The 14,085-nt window shown below is 47.9% G+C and overlaps 1 protein-coding gene across 1 annotated transcript in view; it reads left to right on the top strand.

The window, feature by feature from the left end:
- FSCN1 (fascin actin-bundling protein 1) overlaps positions 1-13,501 on the top strand; it is a 30,847-nt gene extending 17,346 nt beyond the window's left edge. The window contains exons 2-5 of the mRNA XM_007062723.4: positions 6,215-6,371; positions 8,422-8,543; positions 8,975-9,142; positions 10,615-13,501. Coding sequence (XP_007062785.1) covers positions 6,215-6,371; positions 8,422-8,543; positions 8,975-9,142; positions 10,615-10,817 — 650 coding nt within the window. The 3' untranslated portion in view covers positions 10,818-13,501. The remainder of the gene's footprint in view (positions 1-6,214; positions 6,372-8,421; positions 8,544-8,974; positions 9,143-10,614) is intronic.
- The last annotated feature ends 584 nt before the right edge of the window (positions 13,502-14,085 follow it).

Below are 14,085 nucleotides of genomic sequence, written 5' to 3'. Positions count from 1 at the left end.
TTAACATTTACAGATCACCACCAATTACCTGGCAAATTGGTGCGACTGGTGACTAACGCAGCTGCACTGAACAAGCTCAGCTTGCTGGGGTTTTTTGAGCTACTATTGTGGGGATGGTGAAGCCATTGCTCATGTGTTTTAATGATCTTTGCTCTCAGTGTAGCATTACTCCATGCTTCCACAAAACACCTTGTGAAGTATGCTGCCTGCTTCTAGAGGGGCAAAAGATGGCACAAAGGTCATGGAGCAAGTGAGTGACTGGGAATTTGGTTAATGGACCAGCATATCCCCTAAACGCTGGTGCTTAGTGCTTGGAGCCCTTAATTTAGCATATGCATTGGATTGTGTATCCATATGACTCTACAGATAGCTAGACAAACTTGTTTGCATGCATGCCTGGTCTTGCACTGCTGAATGACAGTGTCATAAAACACTTCCACTTTTTGCATTATTGGGTGAAGGGTGAATCACTCTGACCCTTCTGGCTTGCCAAATTTCAATCTGAGCAAACTTGGAATGCTTAGCTTTTCAGCATGGAAAGCAGTCTTAAAACCTCAAGGCTGGTTCTGGGGTGATGCAGTGTATAGGTGAAATCCACAGTTAATGGAACATGCATAACTTAACCCCAAAGAGCTTTGATTCAGCAGGTCTGAGAGGCTCTGCAAAATGTACCTAAGCTGGAATACAAGGTGCTGCAGGTGACATTTAATCCAGCCTTGGGGTTTTACAAAAATTGCAGTTAACACTCTCTGCAATTGTATAAAACCCTGCAGTATTTTATAGTTCTGGTCCAGAAAACCAATTACAAGGAATTCCTAAATCACCTTTGTCAATAGTCAAGTGGGTTTTTCTACTGGCAGTTCAGACAGTGAGTCTTCTAGAAGCTGAATAACTTGCAAACTATCAACAGATTCACTTCCTGTTCCACTCCCAACTATAGAATAGTCTACAGCAGTCGTTCTTAACCAGGGATCTGGGGCCTCCTGGAGGGGGGATGTGTGCAAGCAGGTTTCAAGGGGTCCAGTCTGCCAAGCAGGGCCAGCATCAGACTCACTGGGGCCCAGTGCAGAAAGTCAGAACCCCACTGCAAGGGGCTGAAGCCCAGGGCCTTGAGCCCCAGCACCCAGAGCTGAAGTTTGAGCAGTGTAGCTTCCCAGGGGCTCCTGTTGCACAGGGCCCCAGGCAATTGCCCCACTTGCTACCCCTGGCTTTTATATGCCGAAAACCAGCTGTGGCAGAGGTGGGCTGTGGAGTTTTTATAGCATGTTGGGTTGCAGGGTGGGGCTCAGAAAGGAAAGAATCCCTGGTCTACAGCATTCTACTTAGTGTGTTCCATAAGGAAAAGGAGTAAGGGAGAGAATTCCTGCTGGCTTCCCCCCCCACGCCCCATGATGGGGGGAGTACTATATATACCTGACCACCTCCCCTTCCCCCAATTAAGCAAGGTTGACACCTTGTTTGGGAGCATGTGGTTCTACGAGTGTTGAAATTTGACCAGTTCTTCCTAGTCTAACAAGGTTCAAGTGCTAGAACATAGGACTCTACCTAGTGAGAGAGCAGGCTTCTCTGGGCAGTTTCCTCTGACAACTCCATCTGTGGGAAGACTGCTCACTGCTGCCCTATGGCTGGCCTGATTGTGCTTGTCAAACAGAAGCAGTGGCCCAAAATCGTTGCTGGAATAGGATCATCCCTGCCAGTAGAGCCAGCCAAAGAGTTTTGGTCAAAACATCTTTGAATGAAAAATTCCCCAGTAGTTGTATTCAGTCTTTCATGTAAACCATTTAAATTCCAAACCATTCTATTCATAACTGAACACTGGGTTTGGGAGAGGAAAACATCCCCTTCTAGAGGGGAGAGCAGGGGTGAAAGAAACTAAAACCCTAAATGTTTGTTTTTATTAAATGGAACTGAGAAATTCCATGGAACTTAGCAGGAAACCAAAACTCCTTTTTCTGTGGCTCTCCCTGCCAGCTGCCACTTATGTCCTTCACCTCTACCTGTTTACCCAAGATCCAAGAAATATTCTATACTTCCTTCCCACTTTGCAGGGGGGAGATTTCAGGGTGAGGGCAGCACCCCCAACCTGCAAGCTGTCAGAACTAAAAGAGAATTGGCCCGCGCATAGTCCTTTAAGACAAACTCTTCCTGTTACTCAGGTCTTGGTGCGGTCACATTCATTCATTGGCTCTGTAAGGCCTTATTTTCTGCCCCTCCTTCCCTACAAGGGGGGAGACCAGCCAGAGCCAGCCTCTGACTCACTGCGTTCCTCAGTGTATGGCCATTGTGTAAAGGCTTATTCAAATAGACTTCCAGATGTGAGTGAGCCTTAGCTGCTTCTACTACAGCTGAGCATAGAGGAGCAAACCCCAAATGGCAGGCATGGAAAATTGCAGGTGAAGGGGGGGTAGCAGCATAGTGGGTAGCAAGAGCTGTGCCCCTTCCAAAGTTAGACCTACAGCTGGGGATTGAAGGTCCTTACCCAAAACTCTTGTCCTGTCAGGACCCTACCCCTCTCCTCCCATAAGCTATCTGATTAAATGGGCTGGACTGAGACCTTCTGGCTGTGTCTGCACAGAGAACTTGTGGGAAAATTCCCCCCCCTCTTCCCTCCACACATCAGCCTATTGAGCTGCAAATCAGAGACTTCCCTAAAACCATCCTTGTAGACAGGGCCTTGGTGGCTCTAGCAGAAGACACTATCCCATAACCTGGTAGAGCTCTTCATTCTCTGTAGCTGACACACCTGAGATGTTCCCATCTGGCTCAAACCTGTCTCAGCTAATCATAGAATATCAGGGTTGGAAGGGACCTCGGGAGGTCATCTAGTCGAACCTCCTGCTCAAAGCAGGACCAATCCCCAATTTTTGCCCCAGATCCCAAATGGCCCCCTCAAGGATTGAACTCTCAACCCTGGGTTTAGCAGGCCAATGCTCAAACCACTGAGCTATCCCTCCCTCTGGTCAGGTGACAAAACATGGATCACTGCATAGTCACTACCGCCAGCACTGTAAATAACTTGCATCAGTCCCAAACATGCCACACAGCTTCCTTTTGGAACCGTTGCGTTCCTACACACCAACGCTGAATGCCTGGCATGCTGTCTGCTTGGCTTGCATTGAGTTCTGCGGCACATGGGACTGGACGTGGCTATGTCAAAATCATGGTGAATGAGCAAATTGTTCAGTTAAGGTCATGTTGGAGGAGAGGCACAGGCAAAAGAGAAAATTCTCCTGGGGGGGGGGGGGGCAGACTGGTTCAGATAGCAGGCTTACCAACAGGGCTGACTTGAGCAGAGGCAAAGGCCCTGATTTTGGCCCCTTTACAGTCACCTCAGCCAGGTTAAAGGCATTATAAATCAGCTGGATCTAACCCCCCAGGATTTCCCCAGCATTAGAGGCTTCTCTGGCAGCATATTGCTGCTGAAACCCCTCTAAACCCTGGCAAAGGAGGCATGGCTGGAGCACTGCTGTGCTCTGGCTATTCTGAACCGCAAAAAGTGCGCCTCAAGGCTAAAGCCAGGGACTGGACTGGTTCTCGGTTGGCTCCAGAATCCAGGGACCTTCAGAGGTGGCACTGACACCCACAACTTGTTGAGCTGTGAAGAACAGAGCTTAGAAACAGGGCTAGAGGATGAGAGGTAAGCAGAATCTCTCCTCAGGGAAGAAGGCCAGCTCAAACTGCCCCCAAATGCTTGATACACATGAAGATGTGCACCAGCAGTATTTTTGCACTGACTAGTCACACTAGTTCAACTGAGAGAGACGTGCCTGGATGAAAAGGTACTGACAAGAAGCCAATTGAGTCATGGTAGATTATGGATAACCAAGCTAGGTAAACAAAAAGCTGAAAGTAAAGTGCTTTGCTTATCATTCCAGTTAATCAATTTATAGACCAGACCTAGCTGGCCTCAGTATTAGCTATTAAATGCATGTGAAGGTTTAGAGAGGGATCTCTAACCCTTTGAAGCCGTGCCTGACCCTTCCCTAGCTATCTCTTAACACTGCCCCTATCAACTTCTCACAAAGGGGGCACTCTTCACCCTAATGTCTGACTAGATAACAGTTGTCTAACTAGCCTGCCTCTGTCTAGGCCTGTTCCCTTCTATGGAAGTTCAGCTTTGGGCCTATCTAATCTCATGACTTTTGCAGTTTGACCACCACATCCCTTTAATTTAAACAATCTGACTGAAAATTCTATGCCAACTACTGTGTGTAACCCTCCAGATTGTAAGAGATGAAAGATTAGAGGAAAACTAGTCAGTTGGCCTGTGCATTTGAAGGCACTTGATATAGGCAGTTTTGCTCTCTCCCTTCCAGCTCTGCAAGTCTTCAGTTCCAGCTTTGCTACCACTGTTATTAGTGAAGAGGTGACAAGCAGGTTTTATACTGGGGGAGGATCCTCAAACATCAGAGTGGAAAAAGCCCTTCGCAAAATATTCTACCTTATCCCACTGAAGGATGCTGTGAACAGAATTTAATGGCAACTTCATTTTGGTGGTAGACCGTGGCCCTTTAAAACACACACCGCAGAGCAATTATGTTGAATGCTCCCACTTTAATTCAGCTCCGGAATCCTTGTCAAGTTCAGCACTTCATTCTTGCTGATGGGCGAGCAACTTGTTCTCAATAACCAGCCATTTCCATATTCTTCCCGGGAAAAACCCTGTCCATCTAGGGCAGCCTGATTGTTCCCTCAATTGCTAGCATTCATTTCAGCGGCGTTACCCACACAGTTCTGATTCCAAAGCCCAGTGGACAATGGCAGGCTCCAGGAATAGAAGCGAAAGCAGTAGGTTGCTAAGATCTCTAAAGTCTGACACTGGAATCTTACTCTGGGCTCTTCTTGGCTCCAAAGTGCTTGCTTGTGACTCACATCCCAGAAGTATTTTTAGGAAAAAGCTGCCAAGCTTGGTGAGTTTCCCTTTCCATGCAGGGATGCTTGGCCCAAGCATGTATTGACTAAGCATATTTTCTTGAGGATAAATGCCTGTGGTCAGATGCAAGTGAGGCCTCTCAGTATCTCACCGGGCCAGACTGGCTCAGGGTGCCATGGCAGTTGTGTTTGGGTAGCCGTGTACAGGAGGATAAAGCAGTGCAGTTTTGCACAGGAGCAGCAGCAAGAGGACTAGCCTGAGTGCATGATAGGCCAGACAGTACAGTTAGAACTACAAGGCACTGCCAGCATGCACAAGCCAGGCAGAGCAGGGCAGTGTGTTGGGATGGGAGGGGGAGAAGCAGGCTCAAGAGTTGGATCTAGGGTGAAAGTGGCCCAGTGCAGATGTGCTATGATTCCAGTTTTAATAGAGTGCCTTTCAGCTGTGCAGGATGCTAGTCTAGGCCAGTTGACATCCTTGTTAATCTCTTCCAGCTGACCTGGAAGAGTAGAGAGGAGTTTAGATGGGACACAAACTAACTTCTGTCGTTCTGGGATGGAGGGACCTGACCACAATATGACACCCCGAATTCTGTCCTCCTTTGTACAGCCAAAGGGTCCAAATTGTTTCAGCCATATTGCAGCCTCTGATTTCCAGTGCTGCCGCATGACCAGGAAACATGGAAGTGCTTTGACAATTAACACATGGGAGCCCCTGCCCTGGTTTTAAGCATGCCGTAAAGTCTACAGATGTGGTGGAAAGTCATGTAGCTGAAGCAAGTTTTACTACTATGGATTGACTAGTTTAGCATCTCTACACATGAAAACATCTAGTAGCCAATTGTAACTTCCCCTTGTTCTTGTTTTCATTTGATGGGCTGATCAGGAATAGGGCTGAGAGTAGCGCGCTCAGCTGTTTGCAGACTTAGCTGAAATGTTCTGTTCCAACTACGTGAGCATCCAGATTAAAATCTTAATGTCAGGAAAACTGTTCCATGGATGGTGTGGTGTGTGGTTTTGTGTGTTTGCAGAAAGCCTATGCACAGGGTACTAGTGCAGCTAAGGGGGATTCGCTAAGAGTAAGCAAACTGTCACAGAATCTTTCTGCAAAACTTGCCCCACTTTCTTCCTTGCGGTTGATATTCTTGTGCTGCTGATTCAGTTAACTCATTGGGTCCCTAACAAACATGTTGAAAATTGGCTGCATTAGGGGCTGTTCTCTAATACTCCTTGCTCTGTCCAGTCTGAGCTGGACTGGGTTGGGGGGAGGGGGGGAGAGGGGTCAGTCTCATGGGGAGGGGGCTTCTTGCCACAAGATAAGTTTCCTGACTTTCTCCTATAGGGATGGACCTTTCAGCCAATCAGGATGAGGAGAGTGACCAAGAAACCTTCCAACTGGAGATTAACAAGGACACCAAGAAGTGTGCCTTCAGGACCTATACTGGGAAATACTGGACCCTCACCTCCAATGGTGGGATACAGTCCACTGCCTCAGCGAAGTAAGTCTCTAGAGTGTCTTCTGTCCCGTGCTTGTCGTGGGCAGGGCATTCTGCTTGGTGGTGGTCTTTGGAGCCAAAGAATCCAGGGGTCTCATCTGCACGTAGAACAAAATTGTTCTACCCTTTGAATGCCATCTGTTCTAAGGTGGCCCTGATACCCCAGCACTGGGGTAGAAATGCCTGAGTCCAGGGTCCAACTGAAAGCAACTGGTCCACTACCAAGGTTGTCCCTCACCACAGGAGGCTGAAACACTAATGTCTTCACTTCCAGCTACAAATGCACTTAGTGGATACGCAGGCAAGAGATGCTGCTCAGTGAAGGTGTGCAGCATTCCTCCTACGCATGGCCCTAGTAGGGTAGTGATGCCATGCCTGATAAGGCCCTAGTCCTCTGCAAGCATTCATCCCCTTGGGCTAAATGGCCTCTTAGAGTGGAGGGGGCAAACAGTAGCTGTTGTGAATTGTTACACTACCTCACAAGGACAACTGGGTATCTGGAGCAGTCAACTTGCCAAACTTCACAGAAGGCTGTAATAAGGCCCTTTAGAGGCAAGTAGGAATAATCCTTTGCAGTTCCTATCTGAACCCTTAGATGTAAATTAGGCTGTGTGCCAGAAATGGGTCTAATACCTTCCTTGTGAAAATAAAGCCTTGATTAGAACCCACCCATCTACACAAGAGAACTATAATATTAGGTCCTTATAAGCTGTCCTATCTGCATGGGCCCTGCTCCAGTGACTTGAGTATTGCCCTGCAAGATCAGGCACTCCATCTTTCCAAGCAGATACCCTAACACCAAGTTTCCCTTTTGCCCCAAGACTCCATCAGCTTCTCCAGAGTACAGTAGAATGCAGCAAGCTTCATCCATATCTGAAGGTGCAGCAGAATCTTGTGCTTTCTGCTGTCTGTCTTGGTGTCCTTGGGACAGCAGGCCTGGCAAGGCAAAAATAAGAGACCCTTTATGATCCTCCCTCGCCTAAACTGAGTGGTGGTACACCAAGTGAGACTTTTCACTATTTTATCCAGTCAAACCAGATTGGTTAAAACACTGCACAAAGCTGGGGGGACGCTGATCACTTAGGAATTACAGCAGCTGCCCTGAAAGCATACGGTCTAGAGCGCCTTCCTCCTCAATGGAATTCATACCTAAGAGCGTCCTTGCCGTCTGTAACCAGTACCAGATGGATGTGGTTCCCCTGAGCTGTGGAACTTGTCACACCCAAAGCAAAGCCTAGCAAGAGGGTCAGTTTGACTCCAGGTGACTCTTCAGTCACTCTGCCCAAAACCTCTGGGCAAGTGAGCCTGAGTTTCTGTAACTGAACGCTCTCCAAACCCCCTCCTAGCAAGGAAATAGACTAACCTAGGCCTGAGGTTTGCCACTTCCAGTTTGTCCTTAGGCACTGCCTCAAAGAATCCCCTTGGATCTCATAATCTTTAACTGCATATGGGGATAGTCCTTGTGGAACTCAAAATGAAGGGATTCCCCAAGTCAGGCCTGATAGAGAAACAAGACTCCAGATTCTCACATCTAGACTGGAGTCCTAAAGTAGATCTCAGAAGGTGTCTGACTTCCCTCTCTACCACCCCAGAATGTCTTCCTTGGGCCCATCTCAGGTAAAACCTATATCACTTCTCTTTACACAGGGCAAAAGCCTTGACATGTCACGAAGGAGACCATGGAAGCAAACTCCTAGGGCTAAACTATCAGGTGAACGAAGGGGAACTTAGCCCAAAGATTACTGCCAAGAGTATAGTCTGCTCCACTAACTGCTGGCCGTTCAGACCTAAATTGTAGCCTAAAATTGCACAGTAGATGGTGAATTTCTTTTAACCCTAAAACTCCTTAGAAAAGATGCTGGGATAAGTCCACCAAACCTTCCTATGCAGGATCTCAAACATCAGCTGGCCTGGCTGGCTGCATAGGGCTTTGCAGAATGAGCTATTCTCCATGGGCCCCAAGCTGCACTGCCCCTCTGTTGGAGGAGAATGGTCCCCAGTGCAGCTCTTCCCTTCCCAATGGCTTGTCTGCTGTTTGTCTTTGCTGTGGCAGGAACGCCAGCTGCTACTTTGACATCGAATGGTGCGACAAGCGCATCACCCTGAAGGCTGCGAATGGCAAGTATGTCACGGCCAAGAAGAACGGGCAGCTCGCAGCCACTGTTGAGGCAGCAGGTGAGGGGATCCCTTGTAGCCTAGTGACTTCTGGGAAAGTAATGGTGGGGAAGAGCTTGGGATGACACTGGGAAAGCTAGAGACCTCTGACCTCACTGATTGGTCTACTGTTCTGCCACCCCCTGGCCTGTGTCAGAGTGAAGGTGGCAAAGAGCAGGGTGGCTGTCTCCTCTCCCAGGTTCTGATCCACCAGACTGGAGGTGGTCAATGGGTTTGACTCTAATCACCTTGGCTGTTTTTTCACCCACCCCAAGTCAAATCTAGAACCTTAAGAGGATAGCTTGGGATGCCTTGCAGGGAGGGGTGGGGGGGAATCTCCATGGCACATCTCTTGTACTCTCCCCCCAGGGAATCTGGATCTGTTCTAACAAGCTGGGTACCTAACTGCCCTTCTCTCCTCCATCTCTTCCCCTGACCTTTTGGCTGGGTAGGTGAGACAGAACACTTCCTGATGAAGCTGATTAACAGGCCAATCATTGTCCTTCGTGGGGAACACGGTTTCATTGGCTGCCGCAAGGTGACTGGGACCCTGGACTGCAATCGTTCCTCCTATGATGTCTTTCAACTGGAGTTCAATGATGGTGCATACAATATCAAAGGTCAGTCCTGCTGGTATGCAGCCTTGGGGGTTCCACCTGCCCACATTGTCCGCTGTGGCTGTATTTGTATGAATAGCCCAGCTGTTCATACAGTAACACATGACGCATGAAGGAGATCATTTGGTCACTGGCAGGGCTACTACCCTAAGGGCTACACAACTTTAATCTCCTACACCACAGACCAATGCTGTGTGGCACCCTTCCATAGAGGGGAAGGGCCAGGAGGCTCTTTGCATTGCTGGATGGCTCTCTTCTATGGACTTAAAGGAGGTTTAGAGGTCTGATCTGGGCTGCCTTTAGAGCAGTGGTTCTCAACCAGGGTACCCGGTACCCCTGGGGATACACAGAGGTCTTCCAGGGGGTACATCAACTCATCTAAATATTTGCCTAGTTTTATAACAGGCTACATAAAATGCACTAGCAAAATCAATATAGACTAAAATTTCATAGAGACGATGACTTGTTTATATTGCTCTATATACACAATGTAAATACGATATCTATATCCCAGTCAATTTTATAATTGTATGGTAAAAATAAGTAACTTTTCAGCTGTGCCACTTTTCTTGTATTTTTGTCTTGTAAGCAAGTAGTTTTTTGAGATGTAACTTGGGGATACACAAGACAAATCAGGCTCCTGAAAGAGGTACAGTAGTTTGGAAAGGTTGAGTCACTGCTCTAGAGTGACCATTGGCTTACCACTTTGCTGGAGTGGCCTGAGTCTAGGAGACTCCTTTCTGATCTCTGCCTTGTTCAAGTTCTCCTTGTTAAGCCTCTGTGCCTAACCAACCTAATCCAAGGCAATTCTGGCATATCCATGAAACCTAAACCCCCTTGCTATTGTACTGTGAATCCTCAGCCTTGTTGCAGAGGGACAGCTCTCTGTATCTCTTCAGCCCTTGGTGTCCTGGAGACTGCCAACAACCAGACATCTTGGACCATAATAAGTTGACATTTGTCACTGGCTGGGGGTGAGCCTGTCACTGCCATTGAACTTGGGCTGGAGTCACTAGGAGCAAGACGGAGTGTTGGGTTGCATAGGTGCTACTCCGTCCCCCTGTGATTGCAGTGACCCGTGGGGTCTCATGGCTCCCCTAAGCTGTCAAGAACTCAGGTTCAGTTAAGAAGCACAATAAACTTTGAAACAAGCAGGCTGGCCTTGAGTGGCCCTCTCCGGTCTTCCCATGGGCAAACTGAACAGCTCAGGCTGCAAAATTGGCTCTCCTTTCAAATGTCCTAAGTCTTTGGATGTTGAGCTGATCTCTCTCTAAAGAACACTCCAATACTGTGGATCACAACTCATGTGGATTTTAATGGCACCACCTCTCCTATCTGTAATTTCACAACACTTCTTTTTGTAGTCTTCAGTTCAGCTTAGTAGCTTGGCAGTGTTCTCTAGCCTCTGGCGTCTATTCCAGATATCCTTCATTCAGGACGCTGCTTTTCTCCCCTCCCCCCACCCCTATCTGCAGATTCCACTGGGAAATACTGGATGGTGGGAAATGAGTCCTCTGTCACCAGCAGCAGCGATACGCCCGTGGACTTCTTCTTCGAGTTCTGCGATTATAACAAAGTGGCTATCAAAACCAACGGCAAATACCTGAAGGGTGACCATGCTGGTGTCCTCAAGGCTTCTACCGATGCAATCGACCCCTCCACCCTCTGGGAATATTAAATGCACTTTAGCTTCCCCCTTGCCAAATTTTTTGTTTTGTTTTTTTTTGGTTTCTTTTTTCTCTGTAAAAGGATTTTCAGACTGGCTTGCTGCTCCCTCCTGCCATAGAAGCCAACCCAATTTGTTGGAGGTTGGTCTTCTTTATCTCTCTTAACTGGATAGTGACCTAGGGAAAATGCAACCTGTCTATAGAGCTAGTGGGGTCTTTCCTTGGGTTTGTGTTGGGCTTTGAAATGGTAGTTGCCATCCTCCACCCTGGCTCTGAGCATCACCTCTGTTGTCCTCTTCCCCTAAAACTAAAGGGAATAAGATCACCTCTGCTCTCTTGTGCCATATTGGAGTGCTGGCACCATATCTCAATCTCTGCCAATGCCCATGCCCATGTTGCTGTCAAGCAAGGGCTAGCTTGCACAAAGCTGGAGAATCTGAGTGCCAGCATCCCACACTCCTGGTATTTGCTCAGACCAAGGGAGGTGAGATGGGTTATGTTAATCTGTCTCTATGATTAAATGTGTTCTCCATAGCTCCCAGCATGGGAAGAAACTTTCTCCCCACTTGGTTTATGAAGGAGAAATATTTTCAGTTCCTAGTGGGGGCAGAAGAGGTGATCCAGCAGATCATACCCAGCCCATCGAGGGGCTGGCTTCAGCCAGCAAAACAGAACTCAGCTGCAGGACTAGCAAGCTTAACTCTCAAAACTGGAAAGACATGCAGGGGGTTCATCTAGAAACTCTCCTAAGGCCAATCAGTCTAGAAGGCTTCAGACTCCCAGCTCCATCCGTGGGATTCCCCTTGTGCCCCATGTGTGCTTCTAAGTGTCAAAGGAGCATCTTGGAGCCTGTCTCAGCAGGTTCTAGCACATCTCACTCAGATGTGCACCTGAGAGGCTAATGAAGCTGCCTTAGTGCTAATCCTAGACTTTTTTGGAAGGGGACAGGCTCTTTGAATTGATACAGATACTGTAGCTGGACACATTGAGTGAAATTGGTAGCAACCCTCTGGCTCACCTCTGTGTGCAACTGGGGAAGACTTCCTCTACAAAAAACTTCTGCCAGCCAGGCTGGTAATTTGATTTCCCTGTGGCTGTTTAAAAGGGGTAGTAGAATTTGAACAGGGTGGGCATACCTGCCTATTGGTTAGCAAGGGTTAGGTCTTACAAGGGTTCTGACCCGCCTCCTCTCCGTGCCTTCAGGAGGAGTCAAGTGAGTCTGGCACACAGCGGGACTGCCCCACCAGCTGCCATATCTCAGTGGGTTTTTACCCAACAACCAAGTCTCCTGGGCTACAGGAGCAGTGGGAGGAGAGGAGCAGTGTAAACTAGCTGATATTTCTCATTCCCTGGACAGTGGCTGGAAGCAAAAATTGCAGATCTCAGTTTAGAATAGAAAACTCGTTAGCAACTTTTGCACAGTGGTATTTGTTCACTTCTTATCTCATACCCTACTGGAATCTTAAAATCCTCACCACAGAACAGTGTGGTGGCAAAGTGTAAAATGCCCATTTCTAGTGTATAGGTCTGATAAAGCTATCTCCTCTCTGCCACCCCAGGGGGGAGGAGGACTAGTCAGTATCTCTGACCCAAGTGCCAACTCTGCATTGATGGCATGAAAACTTAACAACATTACTGGAAGCAGAAAGGACCAAAACAGTATTTTTAATGTCTATTTATATATGCTCTCCATAGCGCTATTATCAGCTGTTGTCTGCATTAGAGTTCTAACAATGTGTGCATTTGTAATAGGTAATGCTAAACCTCTCTTTAGGGTATCAGAAGGCACTTTGCCCTTTGAGGCTTTTCCAAGGGTGGCATTCTACTCCCTGTGACCACCTAAATAGCCTACCTTTTTGTACTTGGCCAACCAGATGTCCCAGTTTGAGCCTGTACCGATTTTTTGGGGGGGTGGGGGAGAACAGGTGGATGTATTCCAGATAAAGGTGCTGCATCACAGCCATGGGTTGTGTTCCAGTGGCTGGCTCCCATGGGTCAGTCCACATCTCCATGCCTTGCTAAGCTGTAAACCATGCATGGTGCTTGTGGCTTCACATCTGTGCCAAAACAAAGGGCCACTACTAGTGGCCGGCGGCAAGGTAGGGGAGAGGGGTTCATAAGCCTTAAAGCCACATTGCCATTATATGGGTCCTTCCTATAGGAGCTTGGTGCTAAACTCTCTATTCAGAGAGCAACTGGCACCCCTAATCTGAGTGGGGATGAGATGGGCTCCCTACCATCATCTCTGCTCCTGTTGTGATGTCAGGACTCTACCTCTGGGTTCATCTACCTTCTCTCAAATTCAGGGGTGATCTGTCATTCTTGTCGGTGTTTAAACCACAATCTGCTCTAGGGACAAAGATGCCTCTAAAGAAACAGGTGGCCTGCTGAAATCCTGAACGATCCTGTGACTTGGCACATAATGCTTGCTGGCTTTCGCATCCACTGTGGCCCTTTTCTCCCCACTCCTAGCTGCAGTTTGAACCATGTAACTCCTGCTCTGGCTTCTTCCATGTGACAATAGGTCAAGAATTTTTCAGTCTCCTTTATCGGGTGTCGTGGCTTTGAAAACATCTCACTCTGAAATTTTGTTAACAGTTTTGGTTTTTTTATGTTTTGTAAGTGCCATTTGTATAACTTAAATAGCTTCAAGTGGAGAAAGACCAATAAAAACCTGCATTTGGAAACAAGAAAACTTGTTCGTTTGTGCCTGCAATTCTATGGTAGTTTCTCTGCATCATGCTGTTGGATTGGGCTCTGTGCAAGCAGATTAGGGGCTGGAGAGGAGCAGGAAGGCTACTATGTAAGTCACCTGAAGAGAAATGCTCCACTCCTGTTGACACTAGACAAGGTGCATCCTGTCAAGTCAAACCTGGTCAAAGCTTACATGTGGCTGAGTTGACACTACTCCCCTTTCTAAGCATCAGGAAGGCCACCATTCTACCCAGCATAGACAGGTGATGCCTTCCAGCTCCCATCCCTGCAGCTATGCTTCCTGCTCTTAATGCCTAATTTGGGAGAGAGAAATGCTCTAATGTCACTAGCTGGAGGCCAGCATCAGTCCATAATGAAGAACCACATCCTCACCCCACACCAATAGCTGGTTCTGGCAGCTCTGCAAAGGGGATTAAAGGAAGCTTCCCTTGATTGAAGCTTGGCTCGCATCCAGTGAGTTCCTGGCCCTGCAGTTCTGAATGACTTGTCAGCTCATGAGCCAGTGTGTGCTAAGGAGGTGAGGGGGCACACCCAGCTCTTACCCTGCTCCCAGCTGGTACAGAA

The sequence above is a fragment of the Chelonia mydas genome, chromosome 10 (assembly GCF_015237465.2).
Source record: "Chelonia mydas isolate rCheMyd1 chromosome 10, rCheMyd1.pri.v2, whole genome shotgun sequence".
NCBI classification, from domain to species: Eukaryota; Metazoa; Chordata; order Testudines; family Cheloniidae; genus Chelonia; species Chelonia mydas.
The sequence above is the reverse complement of the archived record's forward strand: the minus strand, read 5'-3'. Positions and strand labels throughout refer to the sequence as shown.